This window comes from Bombina bombina, chromosome 2, assembly GCF_027579735.1.
Source record: "Bombina bombina isolate aBomBom1 chromosome 2, aBomBom1.pri, whole genome shotgun sequence".
NCBI classification, from domain to species: domain Eukaryota; kingdom Metazoa; phylum Chordata; class Amphibia; order Anura; family Bombinatoridae; genus Bombina; species Bombina bombina.
In genome coordinates, this window is record NC_069500.1 from 70,478,333 (window position 1) to 70,503,028 (window position 24,696).

Sequence of the window (24,696 nt, forward strand, 5' to 3'; positions counted from 1 at the left end):
AACCCCTAATCTGCCCTCCCTAACATCGCTGACACCTAACTTCAATTATTAACCCTTAATCTGCCGACCGGACCTCACCGCTACTCTAATAAATGTATTAACCCCTAAAGCTAAGTCTAACCCTAACACCCCCCTAAATTAAATATAATTTTATTCTAACTAAATAAAATAATTCTTATTAAATAAATTATTCCTATTTAAAGCTAAATACTTACCTGTAAAATAAACCCTAATATAGCTACAATATAAATTATAATTACATTGTAGCTATTTTAGGATTAATATTTATTTTACAGGCAACTTTGTATTTATTTTAACCAGGTACAATAGCTATTAAATAGTTAAGAACTATTAAATAGCTAAAATAGTTAAAATAATAACAAAATTACCTGTAAAATAAATCCTAACCTAAGTTACAATTAAACCTAACACTACACTATCAATAAATTACTTAAATAAAATACCTACAATTATCTACAATTAAACCTAACACTACACTATCAATAAATTTATTAAATACAATACCTACAAATAAATACAATTAAATAAACTAACTAAAGTACAAAAAATAAAAAAGAACTAAGTTACAAAAAAATAAAAAAATATTTACAAACATTAGAAAAATATTACAACAATTTTAAACTAATTACACCTACTCTAAGCCCCCTAATAAAATAACAAAGCCCCCCAAAATAAAAAAAAATGCCCTACCCTATACTAAAATTAAAATAGAAAAACTCTTTTACCTTACCAGCCCTTAAAAGGGCCATTTGCGGGGCATGCCCCAAAGAATTCAGCTCTTTTGCCTGTAAAAAAAAAACATACAATACCCCCCCAACATTACAACCCACCACCCACATACCCCTAATCTAACCCAAACCCCCCTTAAATAAACCTAACACTAAGCCCCTGAAGATCTCCCTACCTTGTCTTCACCACACCGGGTTCACCGATCGGTCCAGAAGAGCCTCCGAAGTCTTCATCCAAGCCCAAGCGGGGGCTGAAGAGTGACGTCCATCCTCCGGCTGAAGTCTTGATCCAAGCGGCGGCTGAAGAATTCCATCTTCGGGCAGAAATCTTCATCCTATCCGGGCAGAAGAGGACATCCGGACCGGCAAACATCTTCATCCAGGCGGCATTTTCTTTGTTCTTCCATCCGATGACGAGCGGCTTATCTTGAAGACCTCCGGCGCGGATCCATCCTCTTCTTCCGACGACTAGACGACGAATGAAGGTTCCTTTAAGGGACGTCATCCAAGATGGCGTCCCTCGAATTCAGATTGGCTGATAGGATTCTATCAGCCAATCGGAATTAAGGTAGGAAAATTCTGATTGGCTGATGGAATCAGCCAATCAGATTCAAGTTCAATCCGATTGGCTGATTGGATCAGCCAATCAGATTGAGCTCACATTCTATTGGCTGATCGGAAAAGCCAATAGAATGCGAGCTCAATCTGATTGGCTGATTCCATCAGCCAATCAGAAGTTTCCTACCTTAATTCCGATTGGCTGATAGAATCCTATCAGCCAATCGGAAATCGAGGGAGGCCATCTTGGATGACGTCCCTTAAAGGAACCTTCATTCGTCGTCTAGTCGTCGGAACAAGAGGATGGATCCGCGCCGGAGGTCTTCAAGATCAGCCGCTCGTCATCGGATGGAAGAACATAGAAGATGCCGCCTGGATGAAGATGTTTGCCGGTCCGGATGTCCTCTTCTGCCCAGATAGGATGAAGATTTCTGCCGAAGATGGACTTCTTCATTCGCCGCTTGGATCAAGACTTCAGCCGGAGGATGGATGTCTTCAGCCCCCGCTTGGGCTTGGATGAAGACTTCGGAGGCTCTTCTGGACCGATGGGTGAACCCGGTGTGGTGAAGACAAGGTAGGGAGATCTTCAGGGGCTTAGTGTTAGGTTTATTTAAGGGGGGTTTGGGTTATATTAGGGGTATGTGGGTGGTGGGTTGTAATGTTGGGGGGGGGGGGGTATTGTATGGTTTTTTTTTACAGGCAAAAGAGCTGAATTCTTTGGGGCATGCCCCGCAAATGGCCCTTTTAAGGGCTGTTAAGGTAAAAGAGCTTTTCTATTTTAATTTTAGAATAGGGTAGGGCATTTTTTTTATTTTGGGGGGCTTTGTTATTTTATTAGGGGGCTAAGAGTAGGTGTAATTAGTTTAAAATTATTGTAATATTTTTCTAATGTTTGTAAATATTTTTTTATTTTTTGTAACTTAGTTCTTTTTTATTTTTTGTACTTCAGTTAGTTTATTTAATTGTATTTATTTGTAGGTATTGTATTTAATTAATTTATTGATAGTGTAGTGTTAGGTTTAATTGTAGATAATTGTAGGTATTTTATTTAAGTAATTTATTGATAGTGTAGTGTTAGGTTTAATTGTAACTTAGGTTAGGATTTATTTTCCAGGTAATTTTGTAATTATTTTAACTAGGTAGCTATTAAATAGTTATTAACTATTTACCTGGTTAAAATAATTACAAAGTTGCCTGTAAAATAAATATTAATCCTAAAATAGCTACAATATAATTATTCGTTATATTGTAGCTATATTAGGATTTATTTTACACGTAAGTATTTATCTTTAAATAGGAATAATTTATTTAATAAAAGTTAATTTTTTTCGTTAGATTTAAATTATATTTAACTTAGGGGGGTGTTAGTGTTAGGGTTAGACTTAGCTTTAGGGGTTAATACATTTATTAGAGTAGCGGTGAGGTCCGGTCGGCAGATTAGGGGTTAATAATTGAAGTTAGGTGTCGGCGATGTTAGGGAGGGCAGATTAGGGGTTAATACTATTTCTTATAGGGTTATTGAGGCGGGAGTGAGGCAGATTAGGGGTTAATACATTTATTATAGTAGCAGTGAGGTCCGGTCGGCAGATTAGGGGTTATTTGGTGTTAGGGGCAGCAGATTAGGGGTACATAAGTATAACGGCGGCGGTGTGCGGTCGGCAGATTAGGGGTTAAAAAAATTTAATCGAGTGGCGGCGATGTGGGGGGACCTCGGTTTAGGGGTACATAGGTAGTTTATGGGTGTTAGTGTACTGTAAAGCACAGTAGTTAAGAGCTTTATGAACCGGCGTTAGCCCAAAAAGCTCTTAACTCCTGGCTTTTTTCTGCGGCTGGAGTTTTGTCGTTAGATTTCTAACGCTCACTTCAGCCAAGACTCTAAATACCGGCGTTAGAAAGATCCCATTGAAAAGATAGGATACGCAAATGGCGTAGGGGGATCTGCGGTATGGAAAAGTCGCGGCTGCAAAGTGAGCGTTAGACCCTTTAATGACTGACTCCAAATACCAGCGGGCGGTAAAAACCAGCGTTAGGAGCCTCTAACGCTGGTTTTGACGGCTACTGCAAAACTCTAAATCTAGGCGTATGTGTTTAACCCTTGCAGATAAATTAAACACATAGTTAAAGTCAACCCCAGAGAAACTATGCACTACTGGGGGCTAGCTGAACATATTTGGTGAGTCAATAACAGGAGGCATATGTGTGCAGTCACCAATCAGAAGCTAGATCCCAGTAGTGCATTGCTGCTGCTGAGGATATGTACATATGCTTTTCAACAAAGAATACATTCAAGAATATAAAGATAAATTAAGAAAATATAAGGATAAATATGATTTTCAACAAAGGATAAATTCGAGAATATAAGTGAATTTAAAAGTGTCTTAAAATGACATGCTCTATCTGAATCATGTCAGTTTAGCTGTGACTTTCATATCCCTTTAAAAGTTATAAAAATAGGAGAAAGAGGTGTGCGACTTCTATGTGCTCTATAGATTTGTTTGTTTAAAGTGGTGGTAAACAATCTCTATTACAAGGCACAGATTATATCTATCACATCTTCATGTTGAGGATTAGGCAGCAGAGCTGTCTGATTCATTTAAGTGAAGATTCTTCTATATATTCTATATAAACTTGATAATCTTAAAAAAACTGGCTTACAATAATGTGGTAACAATGCTATTTACAAAATAATGTTTGGTAAGTACCATCGCTGGGTGGGCACTCATGCACAAGCATTAAGGGATCACACTGACATCACAGCAAACAAACGTTATATCCAGTACAACCTTTCATTGCATCTGAAAAACGCTGTCATACATAAAGTCAAGATTAAACTTTCATGATTCAGATGGAGCATGAACTTTTATACAACTCTCCAATTGACTTCTTATTTAATTAAATTGATCTCTTTGTATCCGTTTCTGAAAATCATACCTAGGCAAGCTCAGGAGCAGAAATGCACTATTTGGGGCTAGCTGATGATAGGGGACTGTACATATAAGCCTCTAATCATTGTGTTCAGCTAGCTCCCAGTAATGCATTACTTTATAGGCATGGCTGCTGCACATTAATGAATCATGGTGTAGCATGTAGGATTGTCAGGCTAAAGAATGCACTCCATTCTCTGGAGAGAGCGGAAACAATATAATTTTGTTGAAATACAGCAATGGTAAGCACGGCAAAGGTTTTTTAGATGCATAATTACAAAATATATAGGGAATTACATTTTTAGCTTGAATTCACTTTAAAATGCAACTCAAATCTGCCTCTCATCTGACTAAGTAGTCACAGTGTAATATTTTCTTAGTATTGTACCACATACACAGAAAGCATTTAGAGCTATACAGGATAATTCTATTACAATCACTATTTGTTTGCTGCAAAGATTATTACCAAGTGAAGCTATTTTGGGTTATGTTCTAGATCATGTATCTTACCTATCATTGGCTGAAGAAGACCCTCAGAAATCTTTATCATCTGCTGATAGATCTGAATCGACAAGTCACTAAGGACCTGGCGATACTCTGTGAGGTCGAAATTCCTCAGACAGTGTTCGTTCTGTCTGGAAGTGTTACTGTTCATAAAGCCCTGAGGGGAAAAAAACACACAATTTTATATCACAGAGCTAAAAATGAAAGAATGACTGGGAAACAGAACTTGGTTTGCCGCAGAACAATGCTATTAGCTGCCCTGGGATCATTCATTACAAAAATGCCCTCATGAGTAAAATGATGCAGCCTATTACAAGAAGACATGATACAATAGTAAATTATCAGAGCTTCTGCGTCCTACTTTCTGCTCAGTATTTAATTTTAGGAATTATTAATGCTATTGTAGTCCGCTTATCTAAATGCCTGTGACATCAAACATTTTAACGGCTAGCCTGCATATTTTTATATGTAGTTTACAATCTCATAGCACTTGTGCTCTTTGTCCTATAGCTGAGCTGTCTATGACATTGACAGAACATCATTGTATAGAAAATTAGGAGGAAAGTATCCCTGCTTTATTTTACACAGATGTACTTTGTATACATTGTTACCAATGCACCAGGGAACTCTGGATAAGATATTCAATATCTCAAGCTTTTAGCCTCCAATAACTGTGTTTAACCACAGTCATCCCCTTTATGGGGTAAGTACAGCAAAAAAAAAAAAAAAACACTTCTTACTGCTGTTTTGAGTTTATTATCTCTCATCAGCAGAAGATAGGTTTGATTAGATACTTGGTGAAGCTTATTTCCAGAGAAAAAAACAATACTCATTTGAGTTATGGTGGAGATAAAAGCATGAGATTAAAATCCTCCATTTCATAAAAGTAAGAACCATTAAAATGATTGTATACAACATTACAGGGATAGACTAGTCCAAAATAAACTTTCATAATTCAGATAGCGCATGTAATTTTAAACAAATTTCTAATTTACTTTTATTACAAATTTTGCTTTGTTCTCTTGGTATTCTTAAAAGGACACTGAACCCAATTTTTTTCTTTCGTGATTCAGATAGAGCATGGAATTTTAAGTAATTTCCTAATTTACTCCTATTATCACATTTTCTTCATTCTCTTGGTATCTTTATTTGAAGTGCAAGAATGCAAGTTAAGATGCCGGCCCATTTTTGGTGAACAACCTGGGTTGTTCTTGCTGATTGGTGGATAAATTCATCCACCAATAAAAAAAGTGCTGTCCAGAGTTCTGAATAAAAAAAAAAGCTTAGATGCATTAATTTCAAATAAAGATAACAAGAGAACGAATAAAAATTGATAATAGGAGTAAATTAGAAAGTTGCTTAAAATTGCATGCTCTATCTGAATCAACAAAGAAAAAAATTTGGGTTCAGTGTCCCTTTAGTTGAAAGCTAAACGTAGGAGGTTCATATGCTAATTTCTTAGACCTTGAAGGCCACCTCTTATATGAATTCATTTTGACAGTTTTTCACCACTAGAGGGTGTTAGTTCATGTGTGTCAAATAGATAACACTGTGCTCATGCACGTGCAGTTACCTAGGAGTCAGGACTGATTGGCTAAAATGCATGCCAGTCAAAAGACCTGAAATAAGAGGGCAGTTTGCAGAGGCTTAGATACAAGGTAATCAAAGAGGTAAAATGTATATTAATATAACTGTGTTGGTTATGCAAATTTAGGAAATGGGTAATAAAGGGGTTATCTATCTTTTAAAACAGTAAAAATTCTGGTGTAGACTGTCCCTTTAACAAATCTAAGCAAGTATCTCTGCCTGCTTTTCTCCAGAAGTACTCTATACATTGTTACCAATGCAACAGGGAACTCTGGGTAAGATATGCAAATTAGATATACAATATCTTACTCAAAATAGGCTGCTACAGGAATTCTGAACATGTGGGAGATGGGACAGGGAAAGAGGAAAGCCGAACTGTGGGACTAGTTCAAAGCTGAGGGCAGTTCCTCTTATTAAGACACAGTCCAATGCATATAAAGATCCAAGGGGTGTGTGTGTGTGTGTGTGTATATATATATATATATATATATATATATATATATATATATATATATATATATATATATATATATATATATATATATAATATTTGTATTTATTGATTTATTTATGATGCATGTATACTTGGTATATATAGTGCAACAATAAGTAATTCAAAAACTTTAGGATTATCACTTACTTCATCCCCGCTGTACTGTTTTAAGCAGTGGAGGAGGCGGCTGGCGTTGGCTAACCAGAAAGATGTCATCTGGAAGTCGTCATTGTGTTTCTGTAAACAGGAAAACAGTGATATCAATTAAACAAACAGGGGAATCCATAAATATAAAAAAATGGGAAGATTAGTGCGCGCTAGAGGAAAGTATTACTAAACACTACTCTAAAGATACAATTCTCTGTTTGTATCAGACACAAGTAAAGAACCAGTAACGAAGCCTAAGCTTCAGGATAGAGAAAGTGCGCTAATAAGCTAAAAGTATACACACCATATAAAGATTGATGTTCGAATTTAATGAACACACAAAACAAAATACACAAAAATATACAAACACTAGATATAGGGACGTCTCCCTGTAGAGTAAATAAAATTCAGAAAAAGGTCCTGATTAAAAATGCAGATAAAAACCTATATATGCTAAGCAAATATTTGCAGATAACAATTAATAATGTATGATATCAAGTAAATGTTAACATGTATGGCATAACACTGATTTTATAAAATATAACTTAAAAGCAAAGGGATTAAATAAAATGATAAGCACCAAGTTCATATGTAAAGTCACAGTGCAGGTAGCCGTATGCAAATGAGCAACAGTATTGTAACACTTGTAAGAAATAACGGCTTGGATTTCAAAGCTCGTGCCACAAACGGATACAATGTACTGTACCGTGAGTTCAGAGGGTGTTCAGAGGGTGTTACCGAGGAAAGGAAAGGAGAAACCTTCGGTCAAAACTCGGACCGCGGCTGCAGTAACTGCCGTTCCTGGGGATAGAAGTGTGCAAACCTCTGCAAATGTGAGTTGGCGTCTGATGTCACAGACTTTTCATCCGCTCTTCTCAGGTTGTTATTCGCTGCTCCAGCAACGTGAAAGAAAAACAGCTGATTGCTGTGTCCTGATGGAAACTCGCTGTAAAGGCAGACTTGTCTGCTATTTGTTGATCCAGTAGAATGGTGGGGCACAAGTTCTCCCTCACCTTAGGATATATAAAGATGCTGTTAACCCGGGTTAAAGTTGCAGTACAAACTGCACTGGAATGTCCGTTTGTGTTTCAAAGCCCAAGGGAGGGCGAAACGCGTCGCTTGCATTTGTGACACTGTGACTTTGAAACACAAACAGACATTCCAGTGCAGTTTGTACTGCAACTTTAACCCGGGTTAACAGCATCTTTATATATCCTAAGGTGAGGGAGAACTTGTGCCCCCCCCAATTCTACTGGATCAACAAATAGCAGACAAGTCTGCCTTTACAGCGAGTTTCCATCAGGACACAGCAATCAGCTGTTTTTCTTTCACGTTGCTGGAGCAGCGAATAACAACCTGAGAAGAGCGGATGAAAAGTCTGTGACGTCAGACGCCGACTCACATGTGCAGAGGTTTGCACACTTCTATCCCCAGGAACGGCAGTTACTGCAGCCGCGGTCCGAGTTTTGACAGAAGGTTTCTCCTTTCCTTTCCTCGGTAACACCCTCTGAACACCCTCTGAACTCACGGTACAGTACATTGTATCCGTTTGTGGCACGAGCTTTGAAATCCAAGCCGTTATTTCTTACAAGTGTTACAATACTGTTGCTCATTTGCATACGGCTACCTGCACTGTGACTTTACATATGAACTTGGTGCTTATCATTTTATTTAATCCCTTTGCTTTTAAGTTATATTTTATAAAATCAGTGTTATGCCATACATGTTAACATTTACTTGATATCATACATTATTAATTGTTATCTGCAAATATTTGCTTAGCATATATAGGTTTTTATCTGCATTTTTAATCAGGACCTTTTTCTGAATTTTATTTACTCTACAGGGAGACGTCCCTATATCTAGTGTTTGTATATTTTTGTGTATTTTGTTTTGTGTGTTCATTAAATTCGAACATCAATCTTTATATGGTGTGTATACTTTTAGCTTATTAGCGCACTTTCTCTATCCTGAAGCTTAGGCTTCGTTACTGGTTCTCAATCCATAAATATTACAAGGTATATATTACAAAAATAATTGAAAACACAAAACTGCTGTTTACTGCAATTTTTTTTAACATGAATACTATGCTTAAAGGGATAGTAAAGTCAAAATTAAACTTGCATGATTCAGATAGAGCATTTCATTTTAAGACACTTTTAAATTCACTTCTATTTTCAAATGTGCTTCGTTCTCTTAGTATCCCTTGTTAAAAAATGAATACGCAGATATCATACACTAGTGGGAGCTACTGCTAATTGGTGCCTGCACACATCTGTCTCTTGTGATTGGCTAAATAGATATTTTCAGCTTCCTGTCAGTAGTGCAATGCTGTCCCTTCAGCAATGGATAACAAGAGAATGAAGAAAATTTGATAATAGAATTAAATTGGAAAGTTGTTTAAAATTGTATGTTCTATCTGAATCATAAAATAAAATTTGGGGGTTTACTATCTACTGCAAAACCTAAAATTACCTTCATGTGTATTTAAAATGCCAATCTAATGAGTATGACTTTTGTTACAATATACTTAATTTTTATAAAAATAATTTGTGTTTAAGTTATCAATGCTTTTAATCCATGATCAATTTCCTTGTATTGTGATTAGTTGCATACTGTGTAAAATGCTAAAGGCTACAGGCTATATTGGCAGGCCGTACCTTTAGAACTTTCTTAACGGCGTTGATGGTGGATGTCAGCAGTGAGTGCACCTTCTGGTCGTCGTTCATATAGTCCGCATGTCTGATACACATGAAGAGGATGTAGGCCGGAAGGCATGGTACAGTGGCAGATGTCTGCTGCGGTTTTAGATCTAGCAAATGTATCATATAAATTGAATAAATAACAACATAACCAACCGATGACATTGTTTTATTGCTATTTAATTAAATTGTTTCTAGTGCATATACACAGTTCTATTTAATGTTAGTTAGACTAACCCAGAAGTATATTGTTTAGTAACATAAACTTCAAAATTGTAATGCGTAAGAGTGCATGTCAATATTAAATATATTTTTTTTTGCAATGTATAAACATATTAGTAAAAATGCTTCTAGTAAAACTTATGACTGTTTCAGTGATAGCATTTACTGTGCACTTAATCTATGTACATATGCTGAGTGCACGGTGCACCCTCATTCAAGCACATGTTTTAAGTGCAACTCAGTTTTTCACTAACCTAAAATGAGGTGTCTGATGAGGAGGGGCTCATCCTCCTTGTAATACTCCAGCATCCCCTGGAAATCCTTCTCAATTCTCTGCACCGTCACCTGCCGTGTGAGCTCATGATGTTTCCTCTCTGTTGGAACGGTTTCTGGAGATGCTATTATAAGAAGCAAGAGATAATATTAAATGACTATTAAATATAACAATGGAGAACAGCTTATATTTCCTAGAATGTTGTTTCTTTATCCACTAGGATGTGTGACTGCCGCTGCTGATTGGCTAAGGGGCTGTATCCCCTCAGGACCAGCAGTTCTCTGTGGCTTCAAAGAGGTACTTTAAAGGGACACAAGTCAAAATTAAACTTTCATGATTCCGAAAGAGCAAGCAGTTTTAAAGGGATATGAAACCCCAAAAAATCCAATTTATTTCTATTATCAAATTTGCTTCATCCCCATGGTGTTCACAGTTGAAGAGATACCTAGGTAGGCATCTGGAGCACTACATGGCAGGTATGTAGCGCTTTTGCAAATGGATAACATTCTTGCAAAACTGTTGCCATATAGTGCTCCAGAATAACATGTTCCTGAGCTTTTTTTCAACAAAAGATACCAAGAGAATTTGATAATAGAAGTAAATTAGAAGGTTGTTTAAAATTGTATGGTCTGTCTGAATCATGAAAGAAAAAAATTGGGTTTCATGTCCTTTAAGGAGACTTTCCAATTTACTTCCATTATCAAATTTTACAGAGTCATTTTATATGCATACTTTCAGAGGCACAGCTCCTACTGAGCATGTGCACAAGTTGACAGTGTATATGTATACTAGTCTGTGATTGGCTGATGACTGTCATGTGGTAGAAGAGGCTGGCAAATAAAAAAAAACATTTGACAGAAAACTTCTTCTGCTTATGTGAAATTCAGAGTAAGCTCTATTGCATTGTTTATTTATTTAGCACTTGTTATTCATGCAATTGCACTGTATTTAATGGCTCTTTAACTATAAACTTATAGCATTGCAGAGTCACAAGTGCTAAAAGTACATGTTGTAACAAATTTGAGCATGTCAGTTTTGCACTACAATGTCCCTTTCAAACTGTCATACTGTTAGATAAAACAATGATGGTCCGCAGGCCTCCATAACATATGGGATATATTTCCCTTCACTAGGAGGAGGTCAGGAACCCATATCAGAGCTTAAAATCCCTCCCCCCACCTCTCTCTTAGTTTAACGTATAGCAGAGTAGAGAATAGGAAACAAATTGGTAGGAAAGACAAAGCAGGGTCTGTAGAGGTGTCATTAGAACTGTCGCCCAAACATTGAAATGGGTGGGGCCTGTGGACAATCATCATTCCGAAATTATTTTTTTTTATCAGCTAAGCATAAATTTTGTTTTCTTTTGTAAAATGATGCTGGTCCACAATCCTCCATAACATACCCAAGCCGATGGTCTATGTTACAGAAAGGATGGGACTATTTTTTCTGGCAGTTCTTATTTAGCCGGCACTGCAGCCTGAAGGACTTTCCTGTCAAAAGCTGCTTGCAAAAAGCAAAACCTCAAAGCAATAAAAAGTATGCAGAGAAGACATGTTGCTGCTTTGCAAATCTGCTCCAAAGATGCATAATTTTTTAAAAACCAACAATATTGTAACTACTCTTGAGAAAGAGCTGTAATACACTTATGAGGCGATTTTTCCGCCTTCCTGTAAGCCTTATGTATCACTTTTTGAGCCAAGAGGCCCATACTATCTTAATAGCTTTCTGCCCCTTACAAGTCCCAGAATAGAGAAAAAACAAACTAGAAGTTTGTCTGAAATCTTTAGTAGCTTGGAGATAGAACTTAAAAGCATTGCTACCTAAAGATTATGTATAAGCCACTACTTAGAATTAGCGGGATCAAAACACAATGAAGAAACAGCCATTTCTTGATTGGTATTTTCCTTGAAACTACCTTAGGAGGAAATTCATATTTAGTACAAAGTATAGCCTTCTCCTTGTGAATAATTAGAAATGGAGATTACAAGGTTAACAACTCAGAAATTCTCCTTGCTGAAAAGATTGCTAATAGTAATAGTACTTCCCAAGGTAAAAGTAGATATCAAACAAAGAACCTTGTCATGCAGAGAAAAGCAGATTCAGATACCAGGGTGGAGAAATAGGAATCACAATTGGCCTAATTCTAATGAACATCTGAACAAAAGTCTGATCTTCAGGAAGTTTAGCCAACTTCCTATGAAAAAGAACAGATAAAGCAGAAATTTGATCATTTAGAAATTAGCAGACAAACCCTTAAAAAGGCCATCCTGAGAAAAAACTGAAGGATTCTAGGACTCCTAAAGGAATGCCAAGAAAACCTTCTGGAAGAACACCATTAAAAAAAATGCCTTTAAAATCTAGTCACAAATCCTTTGTGTTACAGGCTTTCTGGCCTGCATCAAAGACTCAATAACCAAATCCAAGAAACCTCTAAGCCTCAAAACTAGGTGTTCAAGCTCCACACTATTAAATGTAGAGATTAGAGTTCCTGATGAAAAAGAGGACCTTGAGACAACAGGTCTTGTCTCAGAGGAAGAAACCATGGAGAGAATCTGCACTATATCCGCATACCAAGTCCTGCGGAGTCAGGCTGGAGCAATTAATATTACTGACATTGACTCCTGTTTGTTTCAGTATGATTCTTGGAAACAGGTATGCTAGGTGAAGATCCCATGGACACACCAAGGCATCTATTAGGAAAGCATTTGTATCTTTTGATCTCGCACAATAGCTTGGAAGCATGTGATTTAAATGAGAGGTTAAATGAGAGGTTATCAGATGATTCACCTCCTAGTTGTTCACACCTGGTATGTGAATTGCCAATAAGGAGCAAAGAATCTGCTCTGCCTAAGACAGAGTTATAGACACTTCCTTCATGGTCAGTGGACTGTGGATATCCCCCTTGATAATTAATGTAGGACACTGCCGAGATGTCTGACTGGAAATGAATAAAGTTTCCATACTTCAATAGGGGCCGAAGATCACTCGATGTTCCAGAATGTTGATTGGTAACCTTGCCTCTAGAGGAAACCAAACTCCTTCGAGAAATCCAGACCACCCACAGTTTTTTTTAATTTGTTTAATAATATATTCAATGATACAGTAATACTAAGTGCGAAATACAACAGTTTATTAACGTAAAAACAAGACGTATACGTATTTATCACAATGAGTTGGACGTTATATGGTTTTAGTCATTAATTGTGTTATTATAGTACGATCGTTGAAGGCTTTAGTGTTCAAGTGAGATGTCAAAGTGGATAGTTATTCTTCTGGTTTCCAGCTGTTTCTTGGTGCTTGCTTTCCTTTGAACAAAGTCCAATATTCTTTATACATAGTTATATATTGTTATGGAAAAAAAATATTCTCTCTCAACCAAATAGTATTAGTTTTTAAGAAGTGTGCTTTAAAGGAAAAAGAAAATATGTAGTTGGGGTATAACCCCAGGGTAGAGTTTAGAGGTTTATGGGATAATGTGGTATTTTAATTGATGGGTGTGAGGGGGGCTTGGAGGGGGAGGGGAAGAGAGGAGGGTAAAAAGAGAAAAAAGAAGAAGGGGGGGGGGAGAGGTAGATTATATGTGATGAGTGGAGCAGTGTTTGGTAGGAAAAAGGGGGATAATTAAAGGGACACTGTACCCAAAAAAATTCTTTTGTAATTCAGAAAGAACATGCAATTTTAAGCAACTTTCTAATTTACTCCTATTATCAATTTTTCTTTGTTCTCTTGCAATCTTTATTTGAAAAAGAAGGCATCTAAGCTTATTTTGGGTTCAGTACTCTGGACAGCACTTTTTTATTGGTGAATTAATTTATCCACCAATCAGCAAGGACAACCCAGGTTGTTCACCAAAAATGGGCCGGCATCTAAACTTACATTTTTGCATTTAAAATAAAGACACCAAGAGAATGAAGAAAATGTTATAAAAGGAGTAAATTAGAAAGTTGCTTAAAATGTCACGCTCAATCTGAATTACGAAAGAAAAAATTTGGGTACAGTGTCCCTTTAATGTTGGAGGATAATCTGTCGGTAGGTATAACTCTAGTTGTTGGGGGGGGGTATATTTTCTCCAAAGGTCTGCTACGAGTTGATGTATGTCCAGTTTGTCAATTTTCACAAAGTGAAAGTGTTCAAGTATAATGAGATCTGTTGTATGCGAGTATTGGGATTTTGGTGGATTTCCAATATCTGGGAATTAGTTTTTTTGCACTATTAATCATTATTAATAGTAGGGAGCTTTTAACTTTGCTTTGTAATTTGGGAAGGAAGCAGAACATTAGGGTTTGAATTTTAGGTGTGATATCAGTGTCTGATTTCGGATATAGCTGCGAAAATGTCCCTACATAAATCTGTGATAGCAGGACATGTCCACCATATGTGATACATTGATCTATGTCTGCACCCCCTCCAGCACTGGTCAGTAATGTGTGGGTTGGATTTATGTAGCCTGGTGGGAGTAAGGTACCATCGGCTGAGGAATTTAAAGTTCATTTCCTGTATGATGGCAGATGAAGAAGCTTTTGTGGTGGTTTGGAAGGATTTCTTCCATTGCATATAGTCTATCTCTGTCCCTGTTTCTGTGCACCAGGCCTGTAAGTATGTGGGGAGAGTTTGGTCATCTGGTAGTAGTAGGTTTTTATAGAGAAGGGATATAGTATGCCTTGGAGGGGATTGTTGTGTACACAGGCGCTCAAAAGGGGTGAGGCCTCTGTTCATTTTAGATTTGTGCTAATGAGTTGTGATGTAATGCACTAACTGTGTGCGAGAGAACCAAGAGGCAAAGAGAATGCCATCCCACTGCTGTAGTGTTTCCAATGGTGCAATGGTGCCCTGGTCAAGTGCGAAGTGTAGGGTACCATCCCTCAGTTTGAATGGGTGTCTGTTAGCTAATTGGGCATGTGCTAGAGGTATGTCTGGGTGTTCTCTGAGAGGAAGAAGTGGTGAGTAGGGTTTTGAAATGCTAGAAGTGTTGGATATTGTTTTATCCCATTCTTTCAGTGTTTCAGTTGTGATTGGGAAGTGAGGCAGTATGGATGGTCAGTTTCGTGGTTCAAGCTACGCCAGGGTTGCCATTTGAGAATATTTGGTTGTCAAGTTGGACCCAGTCTTTCTGAATCAAATTATAGCTCCAGTCTAATATGCGCTGTAAGAGTATTGCTCTTCTGTAGAGTTACATTTGGGACACCCAAACCCCCTTTATATTTAGGAAAATACATAGTTTGTCTCATAATTCTGCTTTTTTTCCCTTGCCAGATATATCGGTCTATGATTGCTTGTAATTGTGAGAGAAAGTTTGGTGGTAGGGGGATGGGGAGGGTTTGAAAAAGGTAAAGTATGCTTGGCAAGATATTCATCTTAATGATACCTATTCTGCCCAACCATGAAACCGGCTTTTTATTCCAAGATTGTAGGTCTCTTATTATTTCTTTTTTAAGTTTCAAGTAGTTTAAAGAGATTGATAGTATTAGACGTGAGGAATATCCCTAGGTATTTTAGTTTTCCTTTTGCTACTTGGATGTGTGGTAAGTGGATTCTAGCTGGGTAATGAGGTGAGGAGGTGAAGATATATTGAGCAATTCTGACTTTGTTAAGTTGAGGTGGAAGATGGAAACCTGTCCGTATGTTTCTAATTTTGTTTTAGGAGTGTGGTTTCTATATCAGAGATAGCGAAGAGAATATCATCAGCGTACATGATGAGTTTATGCTCCTCATTGCCAACTGTAATACCTGTGATATTTTCATTTATTCACATTTAAGTGCTAGTGCCTCAATGGAGATGATGAAAAGTAAGGGGGATAGTGGGCAGCCCTGGCGAGTACCGTTGTATATACGGAATGATTCTGAAAGGGTGCCATTCGTTTTCACGCTGGCGTTTGGGTTGGAGTATAGAGAGAAGATCATGTGGAGAAAAGGGGCAGCAAAGTTCATTTTGGCCATCCCCTCTCTAAGAAAGTGCCAATCGACTTTGTCGAACGCCTTTTCTGTGTCCGTTGAGAATAGGTAAAGAGGTATGGAATGATGTTTGGCATTGCAGAAAATTTGTTGAGCTCTTAGCGTGTTATCCCTGGCCTCTTGGCCCAGGACAAAGCCAACCAAAGCAATCTTTATGCCAAATGTAAATAATTATCTGATCACTGAGTTAGCATAGCCATTAAACGGGTCTCAAAGAAAATGGGAGCAAAATAAACTGCATCTGAAGCAGCTACCATAAAACCCACATCCACCATGCAACCGAGCTACCGTTACGAGGCCAGGAAAAAAACTAAGACAAAGATAGGAGGTGGGAGGGATTTTAAGCTCTGACATGGGTTCTTGACTTTCTCCTAATGGCGGGAAATATAATCCATATGTTATGGAGGACCGTGGACCATCATCATTTTTTATGAAAGAAACCTATTTTCATTTGCAGACCTGGGAGAAACCCATTGGAAAGGCTCTTAAATATTGTTTAACTCAGTCCAAATATATAAATGAACTCTGGAAAATATCAACTAATCAATGTGCAACATCTACGAAAATCAGGGTTCTGCATTCCACGGAATGTACTCCAATTTGTCTGAGGAGGGATTTAAATTACAGTAAAAGCAGACAAAATGTATAATTAAAGTGCATTGCAAAGCTGTATTTTAATTATGGAATAATAAAGTAAGTTTTTATGGGGAATTTATATTTAAATTTAAGGAAAATAAAACAATATTGTAATTTTATTTTTGCTGTTGATTAGTGGTTGCTTTTGCTGTAAAATACCTCATATTGTTTTAGTTCCACTCCCTCCAGAGAGAATGAAGTGCTTTCATAATACTAAAAAAAGACAGTAATGTCAAAATTAAACTTTCACGATTCAGATGGAACATGCAGTTTTAAACAACTTTATATTTTACTTCTATTATCTAATTTGCTTTGTTCTCTTGGTATTCTTTGTTGAAAAGCATACCTAGGTAGTCGCGGGAGCTGCAATGCAGTACTGTAAGCTGCACATTTATGGCTCTTGTGATTGGCTCACTTGATGGGTCCAGCAAGCTCCCAGTAGTGAATAGCTGCTTCTTCAACAAAGGATAGCAAAAGAATGAAGCACATTTGTTAATAAAAGTAAAATGTAAAGTTGTTAAAAATCCTATTTTCTATCTGAATCATGAAAGAAAAATATTGGTCTTCACTGTACCCAGCGTACAGAATTTGGAGGGGCAGGGCGGGGCGGGGCACTATACAAATAAATGATCATAATAATAATAATAATGGAATTTACTTTAGCCTGCAATACTTTCCATTGTAATTAATTAGATCAGAGTATAAGCTCATTTACATCTGTACTCTTCAAAGAAGAACAAAAGCACACATTCCGCCAGCCTTTTCAAGGGGTTTATCACTGAAATGTTCTTGATTAACATAACCTTGTAAACTGTGATAACAAAATAACAGCATTAAATGAATGTAAAACAGTTATTGCACAAATCAGTGGTTAATTGTTAATACTCTGAGGTTTATTTCTCTTTAATTCTGTTAAGTAGAAAAAAATAATCAGACCTTCAAACTCCTGAAGTTTTTTCATGCAAAGTTTCAGCTGCTTTTTTAGTTTCTTTTCATTCTTTTCAGATTTCTCCAATAATTCTTTGAGGTCCTGTTAAATAAATAATGTATTTAGTTATTTCTGTGTAAATCAACCTCATGCACAAAAGTTTGCAAAAGATGGAGTCTAAAAGAATACCTTGTAAATTACTTGCTTGTTAAAGGGACAGTCTAGTCAAAAATTACATTTTCATGATTCAGATAGGGCATGTAATTTTAAACAACTTTCCAATTTACTTTTATCATCAAATTTGCTTTGTTCTTTTGCTATTATTTGCTGAAAGCTAAACCTAGGTAGCCACAACTTATCTCAGTGTATTTTGACAGTTGTTCACAGCTAGTGAGGGCGTTAGTTCATGTGTGCAATATAGATAACACTGTGCTCGCTCCCATGGAGTTATTTAGAAGTCAGCACTGATTGGCTACAGAGGTTTAGATACAAGGTAATCACAGAGGTAAAACGTATATAATATAATCGTGTTGGTAATGCAAAACTGGGAATGGGCAATAAAGGGATTATCTAACTTTTTAGTGTTAACTGTCCCTTTAAAAGAACAATAAAGTCAAAATAAAACTTTAATGTTTCAGGTAGAGCACCCAATTGTAAACTTTCTAATTCTTTACCATTATCAAAATATGCAGTCATTTTATATGCACACTTTCTAAGGGAACAGGTCCTACTGAGCATGTGCAACAGTTCACAGCATATATACATATATGCATTTTGTGATTGGCTGATGGCTGTCACATGATGCAACGGGAAGTAAAATTAAAATTCAGTGTGATTCAGTGACGTCAGAGGCTGGTGAGGCAGTGGCTAGGATACGCCTTCATTCTTTAGATATCCTTTGTTGAAGAAATAGCAATGCACATGGGTGAGCCAATCACATGAGGTATCTATGTGCAGCCACCAATCAGCAGCTACGGAGCATATTTAGATATGATTTTCAACAAAGGACATCAAAAGAATGAAGAAAATTAGATATTAGATGTAAATTGGAAAGTTATTTAAATTTGCATATGGGTTTCATATGGGTTTCATGTCCCTTTAAATGGTGTCTTGGAAAACTGGTCAACTTAGTAAACATCTGATTTTAGTCTAAAAGGATTGTAACAGAAACTCTTGCCAGATAACACAATGCTTGCTCTGATTATGAGATCTAGAAATCCATGCCCATTAAAATATGTTTAAAACATACTTTTTACTTTAATGCTGCAAATTATACTTATAGATTCTTTCATTACATAAGGGATGAGAGTCAGAGGGGGAGGAAGAGAGACAGAGAGAGAAAGAGACCATGGGGGAGAACAAAACATAAGGAGAGAGATGGATGGATAGAGAGAGAGAGAGACACACACACACAAGGGGGGGACCACTGCATTTTAAAGTAATAAAACAGCAGAGCTACAGAGAGTTCAGAAAATTAGTCTATAATTTAGTGTGAAGTACAGAGGCAAGCTGCTAAGTTAGTGGGTGTAAAGTTTGAGTAAACAAAATACAAAAACGACCCTGCTGTAAAAGAGTAAAAAAACACTAAACCACATTCATTAAATTATCATTTTCACTAACAGAATCCCTTTCAGTAAAATCTTACTTTAATAAGATGTGGATGAAACATTGCTCTCTGTGCCTCTTTTCCTGCTCTGTAAGGATTCAGGAAGTGACAGTGGCACATTCCACTGCACTTAGAGGGGAAGAACTCTCTTTTTCACTTTAGCAAAGCTAGCAGGTTCACAGGACAGCAACAAAATATATGAAAGTTGTTTTTTTCCGTTTTTGTTTTGTTTTATATGATTTAACATCCAGCCCCAACCCTATGTTCCACTTACTAATGCCTCTCACTGGATTGGTTCAGCCCAAATGGGACTGCCTCAAATAAGCAGTTAATGGGCCATGCAATGATCTTAACCACTTGCATCCAGCAGGTGGTGCAGCATGTTGTGTAATGGTGGGCAGACCTGCTTGTGCCTCTCCATTGCACAACATATAGCTGTGAGAAAAAAAAATGCTGGGGGAAAAAAAAATTACAATTTTTTTTTTAAAGCCAATAAAAAAAAAAATATTTTGCCCATATGAGAGGTGAAGCACTGCCTCACCTGCCTCTAGTGACTGCACATTAATGGTGTGATTGCATTTGTTGTTTATGTTTTTTTTTCTGTATTTTATGGTCCTTTAACCATTTTTGTTTTTCAATCATTAAGTAAATGGTCTAAACTAGCAATTTTGCTATGTCAGTTAACTAGAAACATTATGACAATTCAAAGATATCAAAGAACCAGGGCGCTATGCTCAATATGCATCAGAAGCTTATGTTAGTCAGGGTCGGCTCCAAGGGGGGGCATTGGGGGGCAATGCCCACCCAAATGGAATGCTGTGCCCCCTCAAACAATATTGATATGTTCATACCACAAAGAGAGAGAGCTCAGCACATTTGAGCAGCCGGTGACACACCGGCTGCTTACATATGCTGGCTGAGCTCTCTCTCTGTTTGTTACTGGCACTGCTAATGATGACTGATCAGTGATCGATTCATTGATCCGGCTGGCCTCTCCAGCTCAGCACTCCCTGACACTCATGACTTATCACTCTCTCCCACCCAGAGTCCCAGCAGAAGCTGCGTGCACGGGAAGAAGAGGGAGAGCTGAGTGAGATGGAAGCAGCGTGAGGTGAGGCAGGGATGAAAGAAGCAGCAAGGCTAGGCTGGTGCTGCCGGTGGTCACGCAGTCTGTTGGCCACGGTGAGCAAAATATCACATTCACCATTTTTTTTTTTTTGCTTAGTCTAAACGTAAGGCAATTATATACTGCTGCACTAGGCACACAAGGTGGATTTGTGGGGGGCGGCAGGTGAAGCATTGCTCTGCTCAAAAGCAGCTGTAGTGCAAGCAGGTACATTTTTTCCACCCTGCTCACCTCTGTGTGCACACATCAGACCTAGCTGTCATGCTGCCCCCTGTGTATCATACACAGTAGCAAGCTCACATAACAATAATAAAATTTACGGCAAATGTATTATATATCTTGGTCCCTTTCAGCTAAAGTACCTATAAAGTCATATCCCTCAGTGACATCACAGGTCCTTCAGCTGGATGGGATCTAGCTGTAACCATCTGTAAGTGTGAGACTGAGGGAACTTTCCTGGCTCTGCAATATGATATGATACTGAGAAGGGGGTTGTGTATATAAGGTAATGGGGAGGCTGTGTGTGGTAGAGGGAACCTCTCTATATTGTTATATATCTGTATATAAGGTGTATGACTGAGCGTGTCTGTCAAAGAGAACCTCTCTATAATATTATCTATCTATCTATCTATCTATCTATATATATATATATATATATACTGTGTATATATATATATATATATATATATATATATATACACACACATACAGTATACACATATATATATATATTATATATATTTATAAGGAATTATATTTACTGTATTTAAGGTACTGGGGAGTGGGCTGTGTGTGTGGGAGGTAGAGAGGGAACCTTTCTATAATATTATATATACTTATATAAGGAATTATATTTATCTTTATTTAAAGGTACTGGGGAGGGGGCTGTGTGTGTGGGAGGCAGAGGGAACCTCTTTTCTAATATTATATATATACACATGTGTGTGTCCCTGCATATGCATTAGTTATTTTCTCACCCTGCATATGCATGTAGCCTTAATTCAACCCACCTGATTGTAAGCATGTGATTTTGCTAGCCCTAGTGAACTAGGAGGGGGGAGCAGCAGACTTTTGAGTGCCTAGGGCAGCACAACACCTAAATATGCCACTTACTATGCAGCCATCATGAGCCAGGCTTGCACACAATATATATATGTCTTTGATGGATTATAAGGTTTGTGGGCTGGTCTTCATTTTTCCAGGGCTGCTTTTTATTCCCAGTCCGGCCCTGTTTAGCAGATATTCTCCAAATGTTAATAGTGGGGGATAAGCCAGCCAGAAGCTACACACTTTCCTGCAGAATATTTAGGTCTGCTCTTATTTTGACTCTCATACATGCTTTGTAAATGCGTGCCCCCTCAGGGAAAAAAAATGTGTGTCCCCCATTTCATTTGTTCTGGAGCCGACCCCGATGTTAGTAAGGGTTTGATCAAGGTTGCTGTCTGCTAATAATGGTTTTGGAATATCGGCTGATAATGTCAGTGTGTTTTTACAGCTATCAACATCCCAAAAAGCATCTTCCAATAATAAACCTCAAGCATGAAGATGACAACACCAAATAAACACGAAGAAACCTATATTTTCCTTGTTAATCTTATAATATCAATATTTAAAAATTAAAAACCATGCACAATAAAAGACAAATAAAATGGTAAATTTCCCCCCGGGTTTAGTAATTATATCATAGCTGTGATGCTTACATTAATTCCTTTTATTAGTGTGCAGTGATGCTTATAAGTGACATGTGCAATTAACCTGTTATGGTCCAAAACCAGAGAGATATGTGTGTAAGCCTCTCTTAGGGATTTAAAAAGGGGCATTATGGGTAGAGTGGGCATGTGTATTTGTTAGGTTATTGATTATGCCACTATTTATTAGTGTAAAATTACTTTACTATTAGTTTTTGTAAATTTAATTTAGTAAGCAGGTACCTTTTGTACTTGTTTGGTGATGTCATCCAATATATGTAATGTTGGCATATTTTGCACAAGCGCTATTTTGATCAATAACTTTGTGGGGTACATACTAATAAGGTAATATGTGATGTCTTGGAGTTTATCAAGTCATTTTTGCTGTGAAATGCTCCAAGTCAAAAATAGCCCTAAATATTGATAATTGTCAAAAATTTTGACTGTGATCAGCATAAAATGGGACTTGCACATTTAAAGTACAGGGCCATTTTTTATCAAACCCATAATAAAAAAGTCATGTTGATAAACAATAAAAAAAATGGGCGATTGTGATTGCATCAACATCTGCAGCTATTAACACGCAGAAATGTATCAAAAGATAGATCGTGATCAACCCTACGTGTTTCTCAGTTGTTGGTGTGGGCCAGTCCTGGTGACCAGAAAAACTGGAATTGCCGTAGTGTTATAGGTAGACTTTATATACACGCAGTGTACGGTTACTCACCAAATTTTCATTGGTAAGTCTGGTAATTTCATGCTGAAGTCCAAACTCCACCTGAGCTTCCGGTGACAGCTGCATGATATGGAGAAGGTTTTGCTCTTGTGTTTCCAGCTCTTCTTTCATAGCTTCAATGTGAGAGGTCAGGATCTCAACCTCTTCTTCATGCTGCTGGGTTTGTGCCTGCAGTTGTGCTTCGAGGATTCTGATAAGACATAAGGCTTTCAAGTTAGCAATTCTCTTATCCTGCCTACCCCTGGATGCCAGAGAAGGCAGTGGTGCTTTGTGTGCACTGTAACACATCTCTTTTTGGCAGCCAAGGGGTTACATAATTATGAGAATAATTAAAGGGACAGTCAAGTCCCAAAAAAACTTTAATTATTCAGATAAGGCATGTAATGTTAAACAACTTTCCAATTTACTTTTATCACCAATTATGCTTTGTTGTCTTGGTATTCTTAGTTGAAAGCTAAACCTAGGAGGTTCATATGCTAATTTCTTAGACCTTGAAGGCCGCCTCTGCATTTGACAGTTTTTCACCACTAGAGGGCGTTAGTTCATGTGTTTCATATAGATAACATTGAGCTCATGCACATGAATTTACCGAGGAGTGAGCACTGATTGGCTAAAATGCATGTCTGTCAAAGAAATGAAATAAGGGGGCAGTGTGCAGAGGCTTTGATACAAGGTAATCACAGAGGTAAAAAGTATATTTATATAACTGTGTTGGTTATGCAAAACTAGGGACTGGTAATAAAGGGATTATCTTTCTTTTAAAACAACAAAAATTCTGGTGTTGACTGTCCCTTTAAATCTCTACACAAATGTTTCTTTGTTAAAAGTAGTGATGTGCATTCAGCAGTATCGTTAGCTGCAGAATGCGTAAAAGGTCGGCCGCTTGCAGAATCGGCTCTTTTCCGAGCTGGATTTCTTCTTGTGAAAATGCAACACACTAAGTTCTGGATTTGCACAGAAATTAGTGTGTTCCACTTTCACAAGAAAAAATATGGCTGTGAAAAGAGTCTAATCCCGCGAGCGGCTGCCTTCTTCTGCCTAACAAAACTGCTGAATGCACATTGCTAGATAAAAGTGTCTAGCTTTGTAGGTTACTAGCCCAGATCCCAAAGAGAGGAATAGTGTTAAAAAGTGACTCTTTACAGGAGGTAAATTTATAGCTGACAAAGCAAACTACAAACTGCAAAACATTTAAAATGATTTATATGAAATACAGCAAAACTTGACTTGAATGGCACTAAATACATTTCTTAAGTATAGTATTGCGGTTATTCCCCGCTTACCCCTAGTTAACAGTGTCGCAATAATGAAATCTAGCTTTCAATGCATTCCAGTTCTAACGTCTTTGCACATGTGCAGTAACTCTACTTCAAATACCTGCAGTAAAACTTAGGTTCCAAAATGGCAGCACTCATAATTAGGAGGAGGCCCATGAAATGTATTAAGTATGAATGTGTTTTTTATTTATCTTTTTCTACTGAGGCGAAACGCAGAGTGGTGTAATTCCATCTATAATGTTGAAAATAGAATTGTCTAACTAGTTTTAGATTGAAAGATTACTGAACAGTCTTCTATAAGCTCCCCAAGCCACCCTGTTACTAAGTTATTCTATGCAGTCAGTTTACTAAAGGATGGAGTGGTGTGTGAGTTTAAGAAAATAGGTCCCACAAAATAACAGGCTGCGGAGTGCTGTTAGTGAATATACCTCATTGTGCGTATGATGACATTTATCATACATTACTTAAAATGTTCTCCTGTAATGAAAAATGTACAGCTACTATTAAAATTCAGTTTGCCTTGATGTCCAACAACAGGATTGTCCAGCATTTTCAAACAAGGGTCCATGTTGAAATATATTTTCCAA

The 24,696-nt window shown here is 37.3% G+C and overlaps 1 protein-coding gene across 1 annotated transcript in view; it reads right to left on the reverse strand.

Moving 5' to 3' along the window:
* Positions 1-24,696, reverse strand: part of MYO5B (myosin VB) — a 575,225-nt gene that overhangs the window by 17,254 nt on the left and 533,275 nt on the right. The window contains exons 30-35 of the mRNA XM_053701104.1: positions 22,824-23,022; positions 17,685-17,778; positions 10,141-10,284; positions 9,623-9,774; positions 6,963-7,052; positions 4,742-4,892 (exon numbers count right to left, since the gene is read on the reverse strand). Coding sequence (XP_053557079.1) covers positions 4,742-4,892; positions 6,963-7,052; positions 9,623-9,774; positions 10,141-10,284; positions 17,685-17,778; positions 22,824-23,022 — 830 coding nt within the window. The remainder of the gene's footprint in view (positions 1-4,741; positions 4,893-6,962; positions 7,053-9,622; positions 9,775-10,140; positions 10,285-17,684; positions 17,779-22,823; positions 23,023-24,696) is intronic.